General features: G+C 35.1%; 1 protein-coding gene across 1 annotated transcript in view; it reads right to left on the bottom strand.

Annotated features, from left to right (window-relative positions):
* The window catches only part of Tet (Ten-Eleven Translocation (TET) family protein), a 94,331-nt gene that overhangs the window by 28,019 nt on the left and 42,790 nt on the right, over positions 1-23,522 (bottom strand). The window contains 1 exon segment of the mRNA XM_064034249.1: positions 22,201-22,287. Within this exon segment, the coding sequence (XP_063890319.1) occupies positions 22,201-22,287 (87 nt within the window).

The raw sequence follows: 23,522 nt of genomic DNA, 5'->3' as shown, positions 1-23,522 counted from the left end.
GAGAATGTAAAGAGCAAAGTAAACAAAAAAATGAAGCGTTGAGGAAAAATTAAAAAGCCATTACGGTAGCCCGGGCCGCTTTGACACAACTTATGACGGTTTTCACAAAAAAATATCACCTCATTTCTTTGTACGTAGAAAGTTCATGGTGAAAGTACTGGGTTCCGCCGGTACATAGGAACTGTACCTACGCGTACTTAACCCTTATGTGCCGTACCACGGTTTACTGCCATTCAAACGATCGTAAAATCTATAAAAGGTGAACTTCGCAGTCGTTTTATGATCACAGTATGATATATTGAGACAAGAAGTAATAAGACGTATTTTATAGAATTTACGACTAAATTCTACGAAAAATTGAAAAATATTTCCCAGGCCTACTTAAGTTTGGGATGAAAAGACCTTTTGTTACAAATTAAGCTCGAGCGAAACATCTTTGTCAAAGTTTTAAATACTGCCACCTTTAGTGAAGTTCTCGACATTATACCGGCTTCATAATCTTTTGTGTTGGAAGTGCTCGAGTTTTTAAGAAAACACTTCTTGTTTATAAAATTAAATCTCGCTCGCGTTGCTAGCTGATCTCGCAAGATTCACATCTAAAGATAGAACCTTATTAAGTTCAATTAAGATGTTAATTCAGTGAATGAAATACACTAGCATCACGTCTAGCATCTCAGTTAATATTTCAAAAGCAAAATAAACACAGTAAAGGTGGCAGGAGCCGCGAGACCGGCTAATTGCAGTTGATATGACTCGTAAAGTCAATTATGGCGCTCGTGAAAATGTCCAGAATTAAAATTTACGTTTTCGGTTAAAAGCCCTATGTACACATTTAACTGTTCTTTGTATTTTTTATGATATCCAATGCTTAATGTCAAATAGGTGAGACCACACGCAGGTAGAAGTACAAAAATAAACAGCCTAAAGACGGAACGGGTTTCGTCATCGTTTTTTTTCAGAAAGTTAAGCACGAGCTGCATCTCGAGACGAATCGCTATCGACAGAATCGATACTTAAATCTCGATATTATAGCACCAACTTCAGATAAAATATGTCCAAAGTTTTAATGGATATAAATTAAATTACAATTCCCAACAAAAACCACGGGAGTAGCATTTTGTTTTAATTTATTATCCTTAATGCAACACGGAAAAGGTTCTGCGTGGACAAAAGTGAAAATTTATAGCTTTCAACGTGCAGAGAATTTTCCAATTATCCAGACTCCTGGCGTCGGGCTGCCGACATTATTGATTTTCACTTTTTATGCGACCGCTTGTCCGCAGACAGCTTTTATGGTTTGTTTTAAAAATACACCGGCTTATTAAAATAATGCTTCGTTCGTTAAATACAGGCGCGATCACTCATTCTGATAGCCGTTAAACAAAAAACTCTCTACAAAGTAGACACAACGTTTTTTGTACTTTTAAACAATTTATTTATGGGTCCAATTTTCATTACTGATTCTTTTCTACCTGAACGAATGCATGAATATTAAAACATTTACTCAAGAAGTCACGGTTCGGAAATGTATTAACAAATATTAAACGTGTAGTGCAACATTTTGTTAATTAAAACGTGCCGGCCACGTATCGCGCCGTCAATGAATGTTAATTCCATTTAGCGCTGTGAATGGGGAAATAATATAGTGCGGTTTGAGCGTAGTCCGAACCGATTTGTATTTCCTAGTAGCGAGTAGAGGTTATCTGTTGGCGGCCAGATGCGGGCCACGTGTTTTATTTACAACAGTATCAAACATCGAGCCGGCATAACGCACGATCGGCACGAGCTCTCAATGAATCGAGGCCAGCCACCGAGACTGACCTAAATTTTTATTCGCCACGCATAACTACAAGCGTGTCGTCACATGGCAACATTGGTCACTAGCACCAGCACTGCATACCCCACGCGAGACTTGCTTCAAATTTAGAACGCTATCGGCAGCCATGTTTTTTTTTAACCAAGGAGGTCAGAGGTCATAACTGAGGAACTTGGTAATAATATTCTATTAAAAAAGAGCGAATCAGAAAGCGGGGCATTAGATAAGCCATATCTAGAGTACACACACACAATCTAAATCGACTATGTTGTGTAAACTTTACATCACGATAAGAGATAAGGGAGAACTATGAATCAGGCGACGAATATTACTTATTGACGAGACCTAAATATTTTTAGTTGAGAGGAAATTTTTATCTTATCGATTTGGGACTTTAAAGAGCTTAAAGCAGTACTTATTTTGTTATTGTTTTCGCTGATTCATCTTCTAGTTATTGTGGAAAAGTTCTATTTTAGAACGGAAATGCCTTAAGCGTGGATTCGGTCCATTTTCATATGATGGAGTGCGTACGTGACGAATAACAGAAGTGTACGGAAATGTGTTCAAATTGTTGAGATAACGATGAATATTAAGTGCCTATTTAAATTTATTTTTGTAATAAGTATTGTTTGAGGAAAAAATGATTGTTTTTTCCTGAAATCTAAATTATTCAGATGGGTGTCGGGCTCTTTGTCGTTCATTTGAGATTTAGATTTTCTATTGAACTAAGTATGACTAAAAGCTTTCAGGCAATAGAGTTATTTCCTATTAACACTGGAGCAAGCATATCGCCTGATATCATTTATCATTTCATTTTTATCTTGTATCTAGCACAAAATGCAGTGTCATCGCAGCGTCGTAAAAAGAACTGCAGTGTTACAAACTAGAATTAGCCAGTTAGGTTTTAAGTTTAATTCAAACTCATATTATCCAAAGATTTTGCTCGGGAATTCGTCTGCATCTCGAGAGGTGGTACTTCATCCTACACTCAGAAAAAAACCTAGCCTATCTCCGTTTACCAGAATCTGAAAGGTCTGAAATTTTATCTCAATCGCTTCAGTCTTTTAGCGTGAAAGCGTAACAAACAAATAAACACTCTTTCTTAAAGGATTCTTTAAAACATGAGGAAGCTATATAAGTCTCCTAAAAACAATTTACAGTTCAGATGTACATTATTTGACGAATTTATTACGAACATAAATTGTGACGACCTTGCTCAAGATTTAAATGTACCGTTTTATTACCAGTAAATCAAATACACGTTATATCAAGATACATTTCGGTGTAAATTAAAAATACTTATTTTTTACTTTATATTTTAAAGAGAGCCGTAAATACCATTTTACTGTACTTCTTCAGAAATGTGTTATTATTTATTATTTTGAAGCGTATTGTTTTATGAATTTTTATTTTTATTTCACGCTCTTGGAAAATGCTTTTCCGTAATTTTAAAATGTATCTTTTGTGGGTAAAGGTGTTTTTAGATTGCTAACAATAAACATCAAAATAAAATTCTTGACCATAAAATTATGTGTGTTTTCTATACTTTTTCTTTGGAAAATATAGGAAGGTAAGAATCTGTATCTTCCTTACGTTATCTTACCTATAAAATTACATACTTAAATAATACTTAAATACGGAAGAAAATTTCAGGGATAGTTTTATAATACTAAAAACCGGAACTAAGGATAAGGCTGAAATAAATTGTTTGAAGGATCTATTCCATAGTATACATTTTTATTCGATCATGAAACCTTTATGATAAATAAAGAGAGCGGAGGAAAAATTTAGTGATGCCTCAACAACAAAATTAAATCGGTAATCAAGTAAAAGAAGTATAAAAACTCTACCCAAAAAAGCGTTATCTGTAACAAACATGTCGAACAGCATTAATTAAATTAGTTATTTACCGCTGTTACGGCAATTAGAATTAATTGCTTAAATAACCATATCTTATTAAGATTAATTAAAATTTAACAAAGGTACATGCTGTGAGTCAGGAACCTGACAATTAATTGTGAATACAGTCCGACGTTGTATGGGAAGCCGCGATATTCCGAGTTACTAGTGAAGTGTATGTGGAGTGATCAGACGTCCGTCATGGTATGGTCGGCTCCAGCCGTCAGCACAGCACGACCACATCGCTCCACATTCATCGCAGCGTCTTGCTCGCGTGCCACCGGGAGTATTGACCTTTTAACTAAAGCGATTTAGCGCAATCGAACCGGTTCCATTTTCCCATCATAGATTTTTACCATCACTAATAAACTAACCATAAAACAATACAGCAAAAGTTGAACCCACCTCGGAACTTCTGAGCGAAGCTTGACCGACAAAATCCAAGGCCTCGTCACAAAATAAAAAAAAAAACACAACACACGCGACGTTGACGTGCAATCCAAAATCAAATTTGCGCGGGAAACCGAGTTATAGTGATGTGCATCGGGCGATCGGCGATCGATAGGTGCAGCGGGAATCGATATGTTGGGTAAAGCGCGTTGTGGGCCGGCGTCGTCGCACGTGACTGCTGGCCGTGTGACGGGACGAGCGGCGGCAAGCGCGCCCCGCGCCGCCCGCTCCCCCCGCGCCCCTACATACCTATACCAGACGTTTGATAAACAAATTACAAATTTTAGATATACGTCGAGATGAGCTGAGCTTTAATAGCTTGTTTTACAAGTCTTTTATAAAAACGTGTAGAAGAGGCGCTTATGAAATTCTTTCACTTCGTTATTAAACTTGTAATGAAGTTTTGTAAGAAAGTAAAAGTTTTGCTGTAGTATTTTATGGCTGAATAGGTATTATGTGGTTGTAAATAGTTTGAATTGAACGTTTTACTTATCATTGGAGCGCGTATTATGTTTGCTTATGAGTCATGATACCTATTTGGTACTTCTTCTAAGCACCTACTCTACATACGGAAATTTTCTTTTCCTCAACCTATAACCTACTTTTCGATATTTCCATCCTTGTCTGTCACACTAGCAGTAACTGGCAACTGCCGATGGTAGACTATTTACCTTCTTACTATATCTTAACTATGTAAGATAAGAACTTGCAAGTTTTAAGCTGGGATCCTCTAGAAATTCACTGAATACTAAAATTATCTCGATTGTAACGGTCGACTGCGTTTTAAATTCATACTCGATAAAATTGTTCGAATATGAATATGAAGTACGTTACTATCGACAAGCATGTTTGCGTATTTGAATTAGCTTTTCAATAGCACTCATTAATGCACTCAGAATAGAAGTTTTTGTGCTTTTGCAATAAAAAAATACTAGATTTTCAGTTAATATAAAATTATAAAACCTTTTCAGAGACTTTAAAAAACTGATTTAATCATAATCATAAATCCTAAATCATTATTATGTGCAAAATCTCGAAAACATCCCTAAAAATCATAAAATGTTACCGAATTTTCCGAAAACGTCGCGTCACGTTTTCCTGTCGTTATAATACGGCGGATCTATATACGTATAATATCATATATACTTATGTACGTATAAAGTGATTAATGAACGTACATAGTCATATACCAACGTATATTGTCGTTTCTCGGAGCGGCCTCGATTTTATTTTGATCGGATCGGCATACTATATTGAATATTGGTAGGTCAAGGAGAAATGTTAATGCGAAATTTTGATATATCTAACGCTTTAACAATGAGGAATAAAATATTCAAACTTAAACAGTAACGGAACTGTATTTCAACTAAGCGTTGACTACAAAACAACTTTGATTTACACTCGAAATAAACGCTAAATTGAATCAGCTCGACAATTCTTAATAACAAATTGTTACAACATTAACTAAAATTAGAGTCAAATTTATTGTGTACCAGAATTATATTTTACATTTATACGACAAATTTGTTTTCATTAGCGTCACACTTAATGAGCAATTAGATCGCTACGAGTTCCGGCGTAGCGGCGGCGTAGCACATCGTAGAACCGTTTCACTCGAGTTTCGCCGCGGTGCTTATGCAAAAGAGGCCAATATTTCATCGCTCCTCCGTCTATTGCAGCCAGCATTATCATAACAATCGCTTACACTATGTACAAGTGTTCCTCATATAATAATCATGTCCATATATTTACTACGACTGCTACGTCGTAGCAATTCTATTAGATTAATTTCTTACGACCGCTTGTGTCAACATCTAGTTCAAACGGTCAACGATGTAATAAAATTAATCGATTCTATATCGATTGCTTGTCTCATATAGATAGTATCGGTACAATGGAAGCGAGATAGAGCGATACGGACACCATTACTGACAGTGCACGCTCGGAAACTTATTTTTTTTTAAGTTTCTTTAAACGGCGTTCGGTAACTGCCAGTAAGGTTTGATTTTATTTTAAGGTTGTATAGCAGAGGATCACGAAAGAGCTTATTGTTAAATCAGCATTGTATTAATGTGGAGAAGTTTGGACAGACATAGACGTCGTCTATATCTATGTGGTGGACAGAATTATTCAGCTGAATATGCAATTAAACGAGGGCAGTTGTGCAACGGAGCGAGCGAGACGGCGCCCGCCACTCGATATTATATTGAACAAGTTTATAACTACGTGTATTAGACGAACGAGTTCCTACAACGTTTTCTCATTTCCCGGGACGAAACTTTTCTAATATTATAGTTTCATTCATATTGTCGGTAGTTTCGCGGAGTTTTCTTTCGTGGAAAATGAAAGACCATTTCCATAACTATTATTTCGCTTTTATAGCTTTGTTAGTTTCTTTCGCTTCAAATAGATTTGTTAAAGTTTTCTACTTTATCGTTCGGAAATAATATTTGTTCTTCGGTGTTGGGTTATTACTTATAGGCTGAAGGAATATTGATCGGCTGCCTGATTATAATATTCTTGATGAATATATTTAGATAAATCGTTTTATTTTGGTGGACTGAATGTATTTTTTGTTCACATTGACCTGTTTATATTAGAGCGAAATGCATAATGCATTTCTGTATTCATGATTCATAATGTATTAGTCAAAATTCAAGGGTCTGACACAAGTTAAGAGTTGGTCAAATAAAATATTGAGGTAAGAGACGAAACCTGATTAAAATAAAAAGGTATAGGTATGATATAAATCAATATACCCGAAACTACCGGTTTGCGAGCAAAAAGGTTCGCAATGCTGGAATTGGCAGACGCTGATGAAATTTTGTCTCTTCCATTTTTAAATATCGATCCTTATCTCGACGAATTTCTGCCATATTATTACAGCATTGCATTGAAGGGATAAAACTCAGCATAAAACCATCGTTTTTAAGTTTAGCACTCACTTTTTTCTAACAGCTTATTTTTAAAAAATATTTTGCCTAATAAGTCGAATCGTTTACCTTTTAATAAGCATTCAATTCTCAATCAAAAACTCATATTCTGTCGTATACCTACCACAAAATAGTTCAGCATGACCAAAATAGTACCTACTATAGAATAAACTAGTTTAATTGATACAGTTTACATTGTATTTTTCCTCTTTACAATATTTATAATAGTAACTATTATGGTAGGATTAATTGGTAGTAATTTCAAGCTGTGATTGGCAACATTACTGGGCCCTACTCCGCCATTATTTCAATTATGACTATTACATAAATTGCCGGTATCGACTGCCTAGTTTACTGAAGCCATTATTTTATTTAAAACCGTAGTTTTGTAGCTTTATTTACTTACTTTGTTTTACTTTTAATAAATAGCTTAGTGTTTAAATCTTGTACCTAAGACATTTTAAAATCTTTCTTGATATTTTCAGTTCCACATCGTGTTATCAATCAAATGGTACCTAAATCATGAATTATGTAATAGTATTGGTTTTGGTAATGCAATTAGTACTTTTCTTATAAGTATTAACCTTCATAATAGAACCTTCGTTGTCAAATGAGAATCTCACATTAATGTTGCCAACAGCAAAAAAGTTAGCGCCCATCTTCATGCTTCAAAACCATAACCTCAATTCAATTTCTTCAACAACCCATAGATAGGTACCCATTACATGGAAATCATTTATGAAGACCAAACAAGCGTCGTAAGAAAATAACATCGAGTGAACCACCAACGAAGATGGAATTGAATGTAAATGTTGATTTTTAATTATATGGAGCTCTGCAATTTATGCACAGACGTGTCTCAGTTTTCTGTGTAAACACACGAACAAGCTCAATTTGTGTTCGAAAATGTGCAGCTAACGAACCAGATACGAAGGTACAATTTATGTTTTTGTGGAAAATCAGTTGTTGTTTTCTTCTTAGTGATTTTTGGTGGGGAGGAAATGTGCGCTTGTGAAAATATGGGGTAGAAAAGGGAAGACTAATTAGAAAAGATATAGGTATGCAAGAAACCAAACTTCATTAAAAATAAACGTCTCCTGAGTGAATGCACCTCATTTAAAAACAAAAACTCGCCCACCTAGATTTCTATTTAAACAAAAACTAACTAGACCAACAAGTACCTCAGTAATAACGACACCGGCGGCCAAAGTTTCATTAGAAAAAGTTCTTTTGTCGTCGACTTAAACTTAGTTCACAATGGTCGTAATTAAAAGTTGGCGGGAATGCGCTGGTGACAGCGGCAATCCGCCATAATCCCGCCGCCAGAGGGCGCGCAAAAAGGGCGCCAAACTCGCACAGATAAACAAGTTCCCGCGTTTTGTTGCATTCACTTTGATGTGGTCTAATGCAGTGGTTTGTTTTAATGGAGTTTGTTGAATGCTGATATGTTGGCATTGTCTTTTGGTGAGCTTCTCGCTGGCTCACTTTTAAGGCTTCGCGTTCTTTTTGTTTAACGTAAACAACGGCTGTTTATACAGGCTGCTGCATTTAACTTTTAAATCTTATTCGATTCAAATACTACGTTTCCTTTGCACCACAAGCAAATTCTAATTACAACATAAACTGAACAGGAATACATAAATTCCGATACACATATTTAAACCAAATATCACTTTACAAATTAATGACCATACGATACGGAAATTAAGCGGCGTACAGGCGAGCGAGTGGGGTAGTTCGCCCTCCCCCAGACGGAGTGGGGGGTTAGAATAGCAATCTAGGGAGCCTGAATAGTCTGGGCGGTTGAATGAAATATCTAGCGTTGCGGACTGGCCATCAGGCCTACGAAAATGCATTAGGCTGGTAGATGAGCCTTGCGTTTAGCGCAGGACTAAACGCACGCAGAAATAGACCGTGCGGTATCTCTTATTGATCGCCGAATACTCGCTGCGTTAGAATTATTGTACGTCCTGACTTCCTTACATCACGTCTCGCCGGGATTTTAGCTCGAGCATGTTTTTTTAGCGTGGTTGGAGTTATTGGCTAGGTCTTTAAAAGTATTTCTTAATAGCTTTTTGCGTTTTTATTTGTAAGTTATTTTTTAATAAATACAGATAGAGTTCTCTTTAATGAACACAGTTTTCTACCGACGTGTATTCAGAGGTTGTTCAAGTTCGTAAAAAGCGACATAAACTTTTATTGAAGAAAGCAATTTAATTGGCACATTTATTGGGCCCAGGATTCATGATAGTAACGTTCTAATTAACGTAATATATCTCGCTATCTAATAAGAATTCAAATTGTTTCTAGTACAAACATTATTCCATTATTAGCGACGGCCAACGTGATATATTATCAAGTTAAAATTAAATTAATTTCATCCCCTCTCCTTCTACATTGAGGCAGGGTTGTCAATGAAGATTTTTTTGCTCAAAATGTACTTACGCGTTTATGTTGGTTCACAATTTTGATATGTAAGTAGCGTTAATATCTGTTTTAGCGGCAAAGGATTCTTCATCATTTATTTTTAAAAGTGTCGATACGTATAATTATTTTCTAATAGCTAATAGATACGTATAAATATTTTCTTATAACATTTTTTCCAACAAGATTTTCAACCGTTTTCTTATTCATTCAGAACCGCAGTAGTTCCAACAGCAAATATAATTTACAAAACCTAGATTATCCATCGATTTAAGGCATAGTTTATCGATTAATTCTTTAGGGAAAATATCATAAAAATCCCACAAAATATTACCTATATTCTTACATCAAAACTTCCGTCCAAATCCAGCCAGCATTGGGCGTTGACAGTTATCCGTAGCAGCCCTACACGAGTCGCTATCTCCCTGATATATAGAGGATGTTTAATTAAAATATCTTTAAGTGATTTACGACACTATCGATAATGTTAGGTTCAAGGCTGATTTATCGGACCCAAGATTTATATACGTCCGTAAGATAGTCATTATGATTCATTTGTTTATTCTCCGTTTGAAGTTGTTTGAGTTACGTCTTTATTACACTGTTCGTGTAGTACGTAAGTAAGTATCTTATAGAAACTAGTGCAAAATAGAGTGTTGAAAAAAAAAATCTAACGTGAAAAAACAACTTTACTATTTAGGATGTAAACACCATTATCAGACTGGCCTATGCATATTATTTATGTTATAAAAGATACTTCTTAGGTACGTTTTTAATACTTAAGAAAAATGTTTAAAAAATAGTAAGTAGTAATCATAAGCAATGTTTTAAAAGTATAGCGAATACCTACCTATTCTGAAGGAAACAAATCCTTGCATTAAAGAATCTAACTTAAAAAACGTTTATCTAAAACATACATAGATCCATATGCTCGTATCTTTCACAGATGTCTGGGAAAAATCTTACAACCGATTCCCATATCAGTCTCAAATTGTAAACAATTTCAAGTAAATGCAACGCGTTTTGATATAACATCTTTTGTTTTGCAGTTTTTGAGATTGTTATGCCACAAACGATCGTGTTGCTCATGTTGGGAGATCTTTGAGCTAGTAAATACTAAATAAACTTTTCCTTTATTTCTGATTTAGATAGGGAATGGAAAGTATTTTTTGTGAGAAGGACATTTAATAAGTAATTCTTTTTTTACACACCCGACGAAAAAAGGGGAGTGTTATAAGTTTCCTCTTAAACGAAAAACAATGATTTAAAAACAAAGATCTTTGAACTTCCTAACTTAAAAAGTTACTCCACAAAATATAACCAAAGTATATTTTTCACATAATACCAGGACTCATCATTTTTATTAGCCGCTACCAACAATGGGTATTTATAAGAGTTTTATCGGGAAAATTCGATTCATTGCAGTACCGCCGTGCCCCGGGATACCAATTTCCCGAGAAAATTAAATTTTCCGTTCACCCGGAAAAAGTTAAGGCCCCGAACGGTGACTTGTACGTTTTTATGTTTCTACGGCCGGTTTTACCCGGTTTACAACTATCGTAATTCAATATAAAATGTGCTATTTTTAGATACATTTGTTTTGAAGGTTTCTTCAGGTATAAATAAAATATTTGCAGCCCATTTTTCTATATTTATTTTATACACGGAAAATGCGTTAGTGGGGTCATTTCAGCTTAGACGATCTGTACCTACATTTGATTATGAAGTGCTCCACCCCTCACTCCAGTTCAAAAAAATATTTGACGATCACATGACGCACTTAAGCAAACGTGAAAGTAATATCATCGCGCAATACAAAGGATTACCAAATACCCAGGACAATTTGATAACATAAATATTGAAAACGGCAGTAAAACGCACGGTCGGATTTTACGTTATATACGAAAATTTAAGCCGGTAATAAAACAGATTTCCGAGCGTACCCGGGTAATCCACGATATATTAAAGTCGTCTGTTAAGCCTCTTACGATACACGAGGCGTTGTTCAAGAGAATAAATACCGTGAAATAATATATCTATGACAATTCTAGGGATGTCCTAAAATTTTGAGAATCCCTCTCATTCTTTCTCATTTTCTCAACCGCAAGAAAGAAAGTTCAAGAACTAGAAAAACGTGAATGTTTTTCTAGTCCTTGAACTTTTTCCTTTTCAATATTATTACATATCAGTAAATACTTAATATGGATCTTAACTAACTTTATAGAAAACGTAAAGATTGTCAGTAATTAAAAAACAAAGATCCCGATAAATTGAGAATCTCCTCCTTTATTCAAAATCGGTTACAAAACGTTGCGAGAAAATTCGCGCACCTTATCAGTACAATCTAAAAATGATGTAAAAAGTCTTCTAAATTAGGCATGTGACCTAATATTTTTTTTATCGACAGAATATTTTTTGCTACTTCTTACCTAAAAATACAATTTAAAACGTTTTGCATATCGTACCTAATGTCCGTCGACCAACATTTTTCATTCGCGGTAAATATTTAAATGAAACATAAGTTTTTTTCACGTAGACCAGAGATAACATGTAAATGCGATGGAACTTTCTGGATATATCGACATGTGACATGAATTATTCACGTACTGTTACATTATGTATATTTTATTATGTAGAACAAAGATCGTTTAAAGTATGTTATTATCTTTTTGTTATTAAGATTAAGTACTTCATTTTGGGAATAATTTATTTGATTGTTATTTTTTATAGGTTCATGGATGTTTCAAATGTTTTGATGTATGTCAAAAAATACGTGCTTTTCATGACTATAATTCTCACTTCATTAACATTCAATCGTCTATGAAATAAACCGAAAAATCCATTTACTGAATACCATAATTTCACGCTAAGCAAAACCCCAATAATTCGCAACAATTTCATAATGACTAAATTATTACCGACGCACTCATCGAATAAAAATTTGACGTGCCGCCAAAATCGATTTGCATTAAAATGTATAAAATGAGTTCCCGGGAACGTGACTGTGAGGTACATCACTAGCGCTACGTCATCGGATATGTCGTCCAATTTATGCCCCCACTTGTTGCTTAGATTCTTTCAACGACAAATCGTACGTTGCGGTTTGTGTCACATATAACACGAACGCAGTGTGAACTTCGATGTTCAATTCTTTTTGCTACATTGCTCCTTCGTAAGGGGCTCTCGTCTTGAACCGAGGCGGGGTTAACCCCGGGATTGCTGTATTTTTGAACAGAAATTGCACGCGGGTTTAAGCTTGGGTTTAGGGATGTTTTTGAACAAGGAAAAGATTTGTCAATGTTATTTTCATGATGTATGTAGCTTTTAGGCTATACGATTATAAAGTAATCTGTTGCTATACTATGTGTGTTTATTACAAAGTTTTAACGAAAATATGAGATTTCTCAACAAAGGGATGATCCCATTTAAGAATATCTGTGTTAATCAATACAGAAACACAGCTCAATGATTCTTCAATATTCAATTTACATTTCAAAGTTGGACTTTTATCTCTCCCCCGTGTAACAAAGCATGAACAAGCCGCAACTCACTGCCGATGGCGGCTCGGTTCATTTGGCGCGTTCTTAAAACCGCGTCAGCCGCAACCCTAATCGCCTCCTGAGGGTTGTCACCCGTGTCTTATTAGCGGTGGGCTCAAAAGTCACATCGATTCACTTGTTGCACACCTCTAGTGCTAACGTTTCACGGTGGCTTGCGCCCCGGGACGTGACAACCCACGGGAATCCCGGAATCCGGGTAAGTGGTTGCGGATTGTACTGCGGCAAGCACTATTTCAATACGCTTGCCGCGAAAAGCTGTTTTATTTGGAGTTTACATAAATGTTTCGTTTCTTTTCGGCCAACGGTAGCGGCTCGACTTTATTTTCATTTGTCATAATGGGATCTTGAGATAAGTCCTAAAGTGTTGGATAATAGCACAAAATTGGATCTTGTTAACAAGTATTTAAGGCAGCATTTTATGGAAAGCTGATGTCTATGTAGTCAAAAAAGGCACATGACTATTGAGCCTTACTTTTAGTACTCGTAAGGTTCATTCTTCAAACAACATTTTCATTTATATGGCCAACCAACCCTCAAATTGTGAAACTAATAAATTACAATTTATTAAATTAACCGAGACAAATTAATGTTTGCCCAAGAAAATATTAATTTAAATCATTAATTACAATTGCCTAACTTACCAAATTAACAGTAATTAGGTCTAGACTTTGGCAAAATATTATTTCGAGCTCCTTCATTTTAATACAATCATAATATAATCAAAGAGAATAACTATTCGCATTAAAATTCAAATTATTTTACGTATTTTGCTTAATTTATGCCTATAAGGGGGGAGAGAAAAGGGGGAATGGAGCCATTATTAAATTAAATTTACGCAGAAACTGGAATTTCCATATTTCTCAAAGACTAGGCATATGTTCGCGAAGCAATTTGAGTGATTTTATTTGCGAACGAGGTTATTCAATTATGTGGTACGATCTGAGATGTGAAGAAAATTAAATAGGGACGATGAAACATGTTTTATTCTTTAAAAATAATAAGGAAATTGAGTCCCATAAGATTTGAAAGGTGAACTAGATATTGTTCAACGCTTAAAATCTCCGTGTGTTATGTTGAAATATAAGCCAAAAATAACATAAGAAAAATATGTGTTATTTGGAAAATGATAATATAATTAGAAGCTGAAAAAATATGGACAAGTGCCAGAGTTCTGTCAATATGCCATACACACTCAGTGTTGAAAGCTGTCTATCCTTCGATGGCGGATCACTTTATGAAGAGATCACTATTTATTTTATACTGAAACTGAAATTAACCTTTCTTAAATAAATAATGATTCGTTGGGAATTTCTATTACTTACGCACTATAAGCTGTCGAGTTATCTATACCAAAACAATAAAGAGGAAACATTGTATTGTTTGTTTGTTTGTACCTTGCTACGAAACTACAGTATCGAATTGAAAAATTCTCTCACTGTTGGAAACCTACACTCTTCTTGAGTAACATAGGCTATATTTTATCCCGGTACAGGCAGCCATTTTCACGGAACGCGGGTGAAACCGCAGGAAAACGGCTAGTTTTTTTATGAAACAGAAGACTTTTAAAAAAAGAATGAAATACCAACATCACCAAATGAATCATAAAAAAAACGTTCGAATAACATTCAAAATTTGTCCAACCTAACGGAAGCAGATTGCGGAGCAAAATACCTTTTCTTGAAAACGGCGCAATAAAAATGTAATAGCGTGTTCTATCGGATTTTTCCAATTCAGAGGCACTTTAAAAGATATCCAACGATAGCCTTTGACCGGGACACCATCCTAAAAGGCTAACAGCTTATATTGAAATAAACTTTTAACATTTCTAACGCGTGTTTAATCAAACAATTTTAGTGCAAGTTAATTTGAATTCCCCGTATTAGTTTGCGAAGATAGATAAGTTTGAAGACTGCAGACGAAAGCATCAGCATATTGGCTCGTTAGTAAGACAGACTGGAATGCACTATACATACAGCCTGTAGTCTATGCTACTACAGCTTTTGTGATCGTTTCGTACGTGTATCCGGGCGTGTGTGAGTGCAGACACGAGTTACAATAGACTATAGACCATTGTTGGCGGGACTAGTTTTTTTAGCTCCCGTAAGTTGCCAGCCTTGACTTAATTGACGCCGAAAAATTGGTAGACGTGAAAACGATACCTTTGAGTTCAAATGCGTTTGAAAAGAGAATCACTCTGTGAAGGCAAATATGGCAACTGTCTGATCATTTTGATATACATACGCATATAGAAGATTTGAGGACTTAACCAACTCAAATGTTTATCCAAGAGAAAACAAGTCTCGATATAAAACTATGACATAGTTAATAAAACATTTCCACGTTCTCCGTTCCACTTTTCATTTAACGTCATTTTTATAAACTGTTTCAGTTATTTCTATTTACGTAGAACTCTTGACGCAACCGGGTTGACGTTACGTATTTACGAAATCAATTGTAAAGGTACTGCTATATCCCGAGGGCTGTAATCAAAAGGAGCAATTTCGCAACAACTGCGCCCCAAATAAAATATTTAACGACTCTTTACAACATTGAAACAGTATGAAAAGTTATGAAATTCTGAAATATCAGCCGGATATTACGCGCGTACATTAAATATAGAGTAAGTACGCACACGTTTCACGCCCGGGTAACAATGAGATAACATTTATTTAACAAGACTTTTAAATCCTCTTTTATACGTAAATTATTCAGAATAATTTCGGAAATAATCACAGCGTTAATTATTCCATAAATTGCATTTTGAAAACGGCTGTCCATATTCATATTTTCATTCAAAATAAAATTCTTTATGCAAACGTAACTTTAACATAAAATTACGCATTCCGCAAAGCAATAGAATACCGAATATTGCATAAACGAGGTAATAGAATGCATTAATGAAAGTTTCAGGCAATAGTTTCGAGTAACTATCCAATAGGAGCGGGCGGTCCCACCCCTAGGCACCTCCCCGTCTTGCCGACACAATTCCTATAAAAAAATATTTCCCTTCTATTTCTGAACGAACTCATAAAATACAAGAATTCTATTTTCAAAAATGTAACCTCACTTTGGCATTTTGGCGCGCAAACTGTTATTGTATTAAGAAAAAACAATAATAAAGTCTTGGCGTATTGATCGCCTTATGGCGCATGCGCTCAGTTAGGAAATTTGCAATTACAAAGTGCTCTGTGCAAATTTCGCCCGAGTTTATAATTCGAAGGCGGACTCTAGCGTCGATATTCGTGCTCGCGGACTCAACCACGGAAAAAGAAGGAGATAGTTCGAATAAATTCAAGTTGAGTTTGGAATTTTTAAATTAGGAACCTTGTTTTTTTAAGAATATTCATTTACCAATTCACAAATTCAAATGTCAATTCGGACTTTTTGTTGAATTGAAAATGTGTTACGTAATTTTCTTACCGTTGCACGGGAAATGTAGCTAGTATTAACGGATCATTTAGCTTTTATTGTTTGAATTTTGTTTCCAGACGTTTCATGTTTACAGCGATGGTCACGGGCGGGTCAGACACGGCGCTAAACTTTCCCTAACTATAACTTTTATTAGACACTAGAAATATCGGAAAATGAGGTAATAAAACTTTATCATAATATTTTTCTATTTTTAAACCTTTATAGCTGTGAGATTGCGAAGGTTTCGTTGCTTTTGCAGACTTGAATTTGGAACAGTTTTCTTTGACGTTGACTTTTGCTAGCGTATAGTCAGCTGATATTATTCCCATGGATATTCATTTGTTTTTAAATAAAAGTTCAATTTAAGAAAACTTATTTAAAATCTTTGATTTTTGTTTCTTATACATTCATCATCCTCCTCCTTTGCAATTGTATTTAAGGTCGGCCACAATTTTATTTTGACACACAATTTGGTTTCTCATACGTAATCTTCTACATTATTTGAAAATTCTTTCTCGTCAATAATTTGAGAAAAATAATAGTTACAAGACTCTTTTAATTTGCTTAAAACAACAATATTAATAATTTATTTTTCTCAATGCATTACCAAAATCCCTTACCATTTTTACCCATTCACATCTCATGATCTAGGAAACTTTAATGCCAAATATACAATAGACAAATCTTTTCCTACATCCTTACCTATACCTAGGTAACGTAAAGGCCAACTAATAGCAATACACGACGATACCGCTGTCCTTCCGTCAGTCTGGCTTGGCAATCAGGCGTGAATTATTTGTCCTATGGCCGACAGATTACGGGATGCGATAGGCTTTTAATGGTTTTTGCTAATTCATAGGGGTTTATAGCCGTTTGAGTGACTATGAATGAAGGATATGGATTTTTTAAAATGGGCTTTTTGTCACTGGTAACAGTTTTGATGGTTGTTTTTAGAAGAAATACAGTGTTGCCCATCATTTTGAAAAAAAGATTTCAAAAATATGTCTCAATCTGGCAAACATGAAGTTGATAAAGTGATTTTCTTGTATCATAAGAACATCTGTTTATAATACTTTGAGGATTTCTTATCCTTTTATAGCAAAGGGAAATGAACGGAAGTATTGACACGTTGCAGATTCAGCTTTTCCATAACATAAAATGTGTCATTAAAATAACAAAATCACAATACCAACAAATCAAAGCTAAATAACAGCCTCTCAAATTGAATCTTCGTCAATAATTTGAGCGCAGAAACACAACTATTCGTACGTATACATTGGGCGAACTATGGGCCGTACTGTATAACAACCTTCTACATAGCTAAGTCTAGCCTTTAGGAAGTGCAGCGCAAGTGCAGGGGGGGCTAGGGGCAGTCTCGTTGCCATGGCAACGCCAAGATGGCGGCCGCGAAATTAGTCCGTCTGCAGCCTTTATGTGCCCGTCTTCATTATGTAGGATTTCAATTTATTTCCGAAATGAACGGTAGGATTAGATTTTGTTAGTAGTAGTTTGGTATGTGTGTTTGAATGGTGATTGATTATTGAAGGGGTATTAGTAAAGGCTTATGTAGACAGGTTATCATTTGGTCGTTATATTTTTTCATGAGTATCTTTAATTACCTACCTATAGAAACCGTATTTTTCAGAGCTTACTTTCTGACTACTGATACAATTGCGTCTCCCAATATTGGAGCTACCATGTGATAGAAAATGTCATCGTAATTGGTTTCCCGTAACACATAAACCGAAAGCATAAATATAATCATTATGAATCATGGTATTTTCTTTCAATAAATTTAACAATACTAATAAACCTTTTCCCATCAATTAAAATCCAAAACTTCTCACATAATTACACTCAATTGAAAAAAAAGACAAACATTTTGCTAGAAGTTTTGCTTCCCTTTGAAAAAGTTCGGTCTTGCTGCAGACAATCTTTTTGTCCGCGACTAGCAAGCTTTTGTGTCAAATACTGTATAGTAAAAGCCGGGATATACAACGATAACTTAAATTGATAGTGGTATTGGGAATTGGGATTTAGTTGTTTTTTTATGCAATATCTTAAATGGTTTTAGAAGAAATTATTAGAAAGGACTATTTAATAACATTATAGAATTGCTTTATTTATTGCATACCTAGCTTCTGCCAATGGCTGCGCCTGCTTTCTGAAGGAACTACTACTTTATTGACAAGATTTACTTAAAACTCTTGAGCGGTTTGTACGTGAAGAAATACCAAACACACTAAGTAACTTATAATGTTGGTGTGATGTACATATATTGCAATTACTATGACCCGTAAGTACCAGTATTAACTATAATTTACATTAATAATTTGTAAAATGCGGGAATCGAACCAGCAACACGCATTGCGGCATACCTTCAAGAAACAAAAATTAAGGGAAAATTAAAATAGATTTCTTTGAAATACCAACCACTAGCTGCTCCCGCGATTTCACTCACGTCCCGGGACAACCAATTTCCGCAACCGAGTAAAAAGTAGCCTAAGGTCTTTCTCATACGTTTCTCTTGGCGTTACACTACCTCACAACTTTCAGTAATTTCAGCATGAAAGCTGGACAAACAGACTTTACTTTCGCATTACAATATTAGTAAGGAAACTTCCTTATACTCACAATCAATCACTATGCGACTAAACAATATATTATATACCATCTAATATAATCGACGTACAATATACATAATGACTCAATTACACCCCACCGCCCAACTGACCACTGACCACCCTCTAAAGCTTGCATTGTTTAGACGTACTAATAGATGCGGTAGGAATTGACGTAACTGACGTTAGGGCGGGGGTGACGTTTGACGTTTGATTAATGACGGTTCCGTATTACAGTGATTATTTTTCCGACCCAAATATCGACCAATAGAATTGCACCATTCGACGTCACGTGGTACAACCTACATGGTATTATACTGATAATTTTTTTTGAATATTTTCTCTGGTCGTTGCTATGTCAAACTGACAGGTTGTGGCCGACATTTGGGACGGAAAATATAATCCATATTACACGAGCTTCAATTCTCTGGCATTTCCCTCAAGGTTCCCTGCAAACAAATAAAGTCGTCAAGTTTTCCAGGAAAAATCACTCGCGCTTCGCGCTCGTGATTTTTTAACCTGAAAAGCTTGACTCCTTCATTTGTTTGCAACGAACCTATCGGGAAATACCCGATAATTTTGAAGCTCTTGTGGTATTATAAGTGATAATCGACTTTTATGTTGTTGTGTAGACTAGGCTTTTTATGCGGTTCCACTCATGTAGACTTGACAATCAAAAGCGTTTTGAAAATGTGGACAACTTCCGTTTATACTTGTTGTGGTTAAATAAATACTAGATTCTGTATAATATTTTGTAGTAAATAATGTTTGCTAACTAATCGAAAAACAATACTAAAAGTTCTTGTCATTGAAATATTAAAATAACTATAAAAATGTCATCCTTTCTCATACATTTCATATTTTATAAGCACTCTATTGTCAATTTAATTCCATTATACCCAAAAAAAACCTAATAAAATAGAGCGGAATAACTTAAAATTCCTTTTAAACTAGAGTCAAAGAGCGGGGGATCTTAAAATAAAGATATTGGATTTTCCAAGTTCTTTGTAAGTTGAAGTACATTAGCTAATAAAATGTCGTGCTGTTTGCTTTAAGGAGCACTTTGTATGGAAACTAGTGATGGCATACTGAGATGTAGGAATCTTATGTGTTCATTGCTTTGACACTAAGATCTAGATCTAAGAAACTCATGTGTTACATTTTTAGCTTTAAACAGTGACGGCTTATTTAATAAAAAAATATATTTTGGATTAACTTAATCATCAGCTCAGAGTTAGTATGTCTTTTGCTGTACATAGGTCTATCTTTTGACTCCGTTCAACTATTTCTTTCTTAAGAATAATATACTATGCTCTTTCAGTCTATCTTCACGCATATTAAAATTGACATCGAGTCAGACGTTTTACCGTGCGATTATAACGGACAGACAGATCTTTTTTTATTTGTATAACGGTGTATGAGGTGTATGATAACCTAAGAAATTATTATAATAACTTAAGCATCCGTGACATTACTTCGCATTGGTTTTGTTCAAAGAGTACTACATATTCATAAGTACTTTCACATCTTGGAAATATTCCAATAGATTGAAAACAACCGACAAGCTAGATGTCTCGATCACCAATTTTATTTGGCACGCGGTTACGCCAATCTGCTACGACGGATATTCGTAGCAACGCGTAGCGAGTCTACGAAAAAATATTCGATTCGTAGCACTTTCAAATAGAGATTCTTATATAAGTCTTGTCAATCAATCCATATTTTTCTTTATTTTCAGGTATGGATCCTGTTTCATCGAACTTTATCTTGGAGTAATCAGTCGAGTTTAAAAAGTCCAAAATTCTTAATTGATAATGTCAGGAATCCCGAATAGAACATTTGATTAGTAAGCTTTCCATATAAAATTTGATTATTAAATCTTAGATCATTTCCTACATCACAGTGTTTTATACTTGAATCAATAGAAAACGTAGCAATATCCTTGTATATGCCATGACGCAACATTCATATAACCAATAAGTGACATACAGTAAGCACAATAACCTTTACAACCTTCGACATAAAGCCTATAAATAAATAACTAGCACAGCACGAAATGTCACAATCACAAACCAGTAAATAGGTGAACGACACCAAAGGACCTTGTTGAATAATCTTTCAATTAATTTACAATTCGCCCACTCGATACACTGAATGAAACAGGTGGTGTTCGCTGGTATGCGGAAAAATATCCTACCGAAACCCGTCACTATTATACGAACATAACTCTTAGTACAACATACATTGCCGTCTTTGTTTGGGTACGAAAGCATGAGGTTTGAACGAAACGCGCAATGTATATGATTCATTGAAAACTGGTCGCTCTCAGCCCGTGTTAATCTCCGTGAATGGGGTTTGTTTACGAATGCTGAGTGGCCATGAACCCGGGTTACACTTTATTCCTCTATATTCGGATATTTCGTTTCGAAAGCGAGAGTGGCCTGGTTTTTGTTCGCGTTTGATTTATTGTCGTTATGTAACAGCGGTCACGCTGTCATTGGCGAGTTCAGGGCGACCAATGATCGGATTTTGGTTTGGACCGAAATTTGAGGGTCGTTGGTATCTATGTCGGGGTTGAAGGTTGCTATCGATAGACTGTTTGTCGACATTTTCGTTGGGTTTCTCAGGATTGCGATGATAGCCTGAATATCGATATATGTAGTTTGAAGTTGCTCTGACTACACTATTCAATGCATTTAACTATGTAGTTATCGATTACGATAGTATTTTGTTAAGACGGGGAAGCTTCTAAAAAAGCTCTATGCGACATGAAATTCATGTTTTAATGAAATAGTTTGAAGATATTAAGTTTCAAGACAATAAATAGAAGGTAATTTTTATAAAGGTACTATATGACTATTTTATCGTTAGATTTTTTGAAATTGATGCATGAGTATTTACCGCGTATTTACAGGATAAAAATAAGACGGATATTCAGTACGAAATCATTCTCAAATAAGAAACACATGTTAATGATGATTGTTAATCATTAGTCACCAAAGGGTACACATAACATGAAGGAAATGAAAAAATAAAAAAACAAACAAACAAAAGAAAAGTTTAGAAAAAAATATTAAGGTACTCACGGGTGTGGTACTCGAGCGCCCTCTGCCGCGTCCTCTCCGAGACTCGCTCTTCACTGTCTGCAAGGTGCCGTCCGGAGCCAAAATAAGCTATAACAACACAGACACACCACGGACTTAACATAAAGCAAAAATAAAGTAAGTAAAACAAAGGAGAAACGTTAACACAAAATAAGGGAAAAATGAATAGACAAACATGCAATGGAGGTAAGGTTAGATGGCGACAGATTAGTGTTTTAGTATGAAATAATACGTTATTTACGTACATTGATTATTTACTGAATGCATAATATTAAAACTTATTCTTTTTCGCATTTATATTGCTCAATTTATAAAACTGAAATATCGTAAACGTTATTGCAAGAAATCCAGTAAGCGCCATCTGTGTTTGCATTTACGAACGAATGCGAACATAGAGCGCCGCGTTGATTGTGTTAGTAGTAGTTTCACTACTCGCCGCTAGATGGCGCCCTATGAGGCTATCCTGGAAATGTTTAGGTTGTGCGAAATGTTTAAAAAATATTTTTTTATTGTTTTTGCAATTTATATAAGTGAATTTGGTTTGCCTTGATTAAATATGGTAATAATACCTAATAATATGGTAATTATATTTTTGCGTAGTTTTCATATGTGAAGTAGAAATGTACTACAAAAAATAAATTAAACTGTTTATTAAAAATACTGCAATAATTAAGAATTAAGTATTTATTTTTGTCTTTCCTTTTTGAGCGTTAGACGAAGAAGTTGAGTGCTTGACGAAGCTTTTTACGTCAAGTTCTTAGTCAGATTTCTATTTAATGACCATCTAAAATATCGGAAAAATCTGCTTCACTACAAAAAAATATTGATGAAACGTTCAACTGTCACTCACAGACAGCTGTCATTGTCAAACCTACCGAGCTTTTTCATTATCTAGCCACACTAATTAAATAGGTTACTTCAACTGAGGCCACGAATAAATAAATAGTTTCTGTTACTGAGCACATGGCACGACTCACACCTGGCGTTTTAGTTCGTTACTCCTGTTTTTATGTTAGACGCAAACGACATTTGTTCCATCGCCGTCTCTCTCTATTGCCCTTCTCTTACTAACGCTGTCTATTCTTATTCAAATCGCGGGATTTGTAATTATCCTTGTGAACAGGTCCGGGACTCATTTTTCGTTCGCTAGAGAGATTTTAATAAGATGAATAAACATTAGGAAGGTCTTTATAGTAAACGGCTGCATTTTGGTCTTTTGGGAAGCTTTGGGTTGAAAGATGCAGGAAAGATGTTGTGACCGTTATTTTTGCTATTAGTTCTTGTTATTCTTGGGTTGTATTTTG

Source organism: Helicoverpa armigera, chromosome 4 (assembly GCF_030705265.1).
Source record: "Helicoverpa armigera isolate CAAS_96S chromosome 4, ASM3070526v1, whole genome shotgun sequence".
Lineage (NCBI taxonomy): Eukaryota > Metazoa > Arthropoda > Insecta > Lepidoptera > Noctuidae > Helicoverpa > Helicoverpa armigera.
The sequence above is the reverse complement of the archived record's forward strand: the minus strand, read 5'-3'. Positions and strand labels throughout refer to the sequence as shown.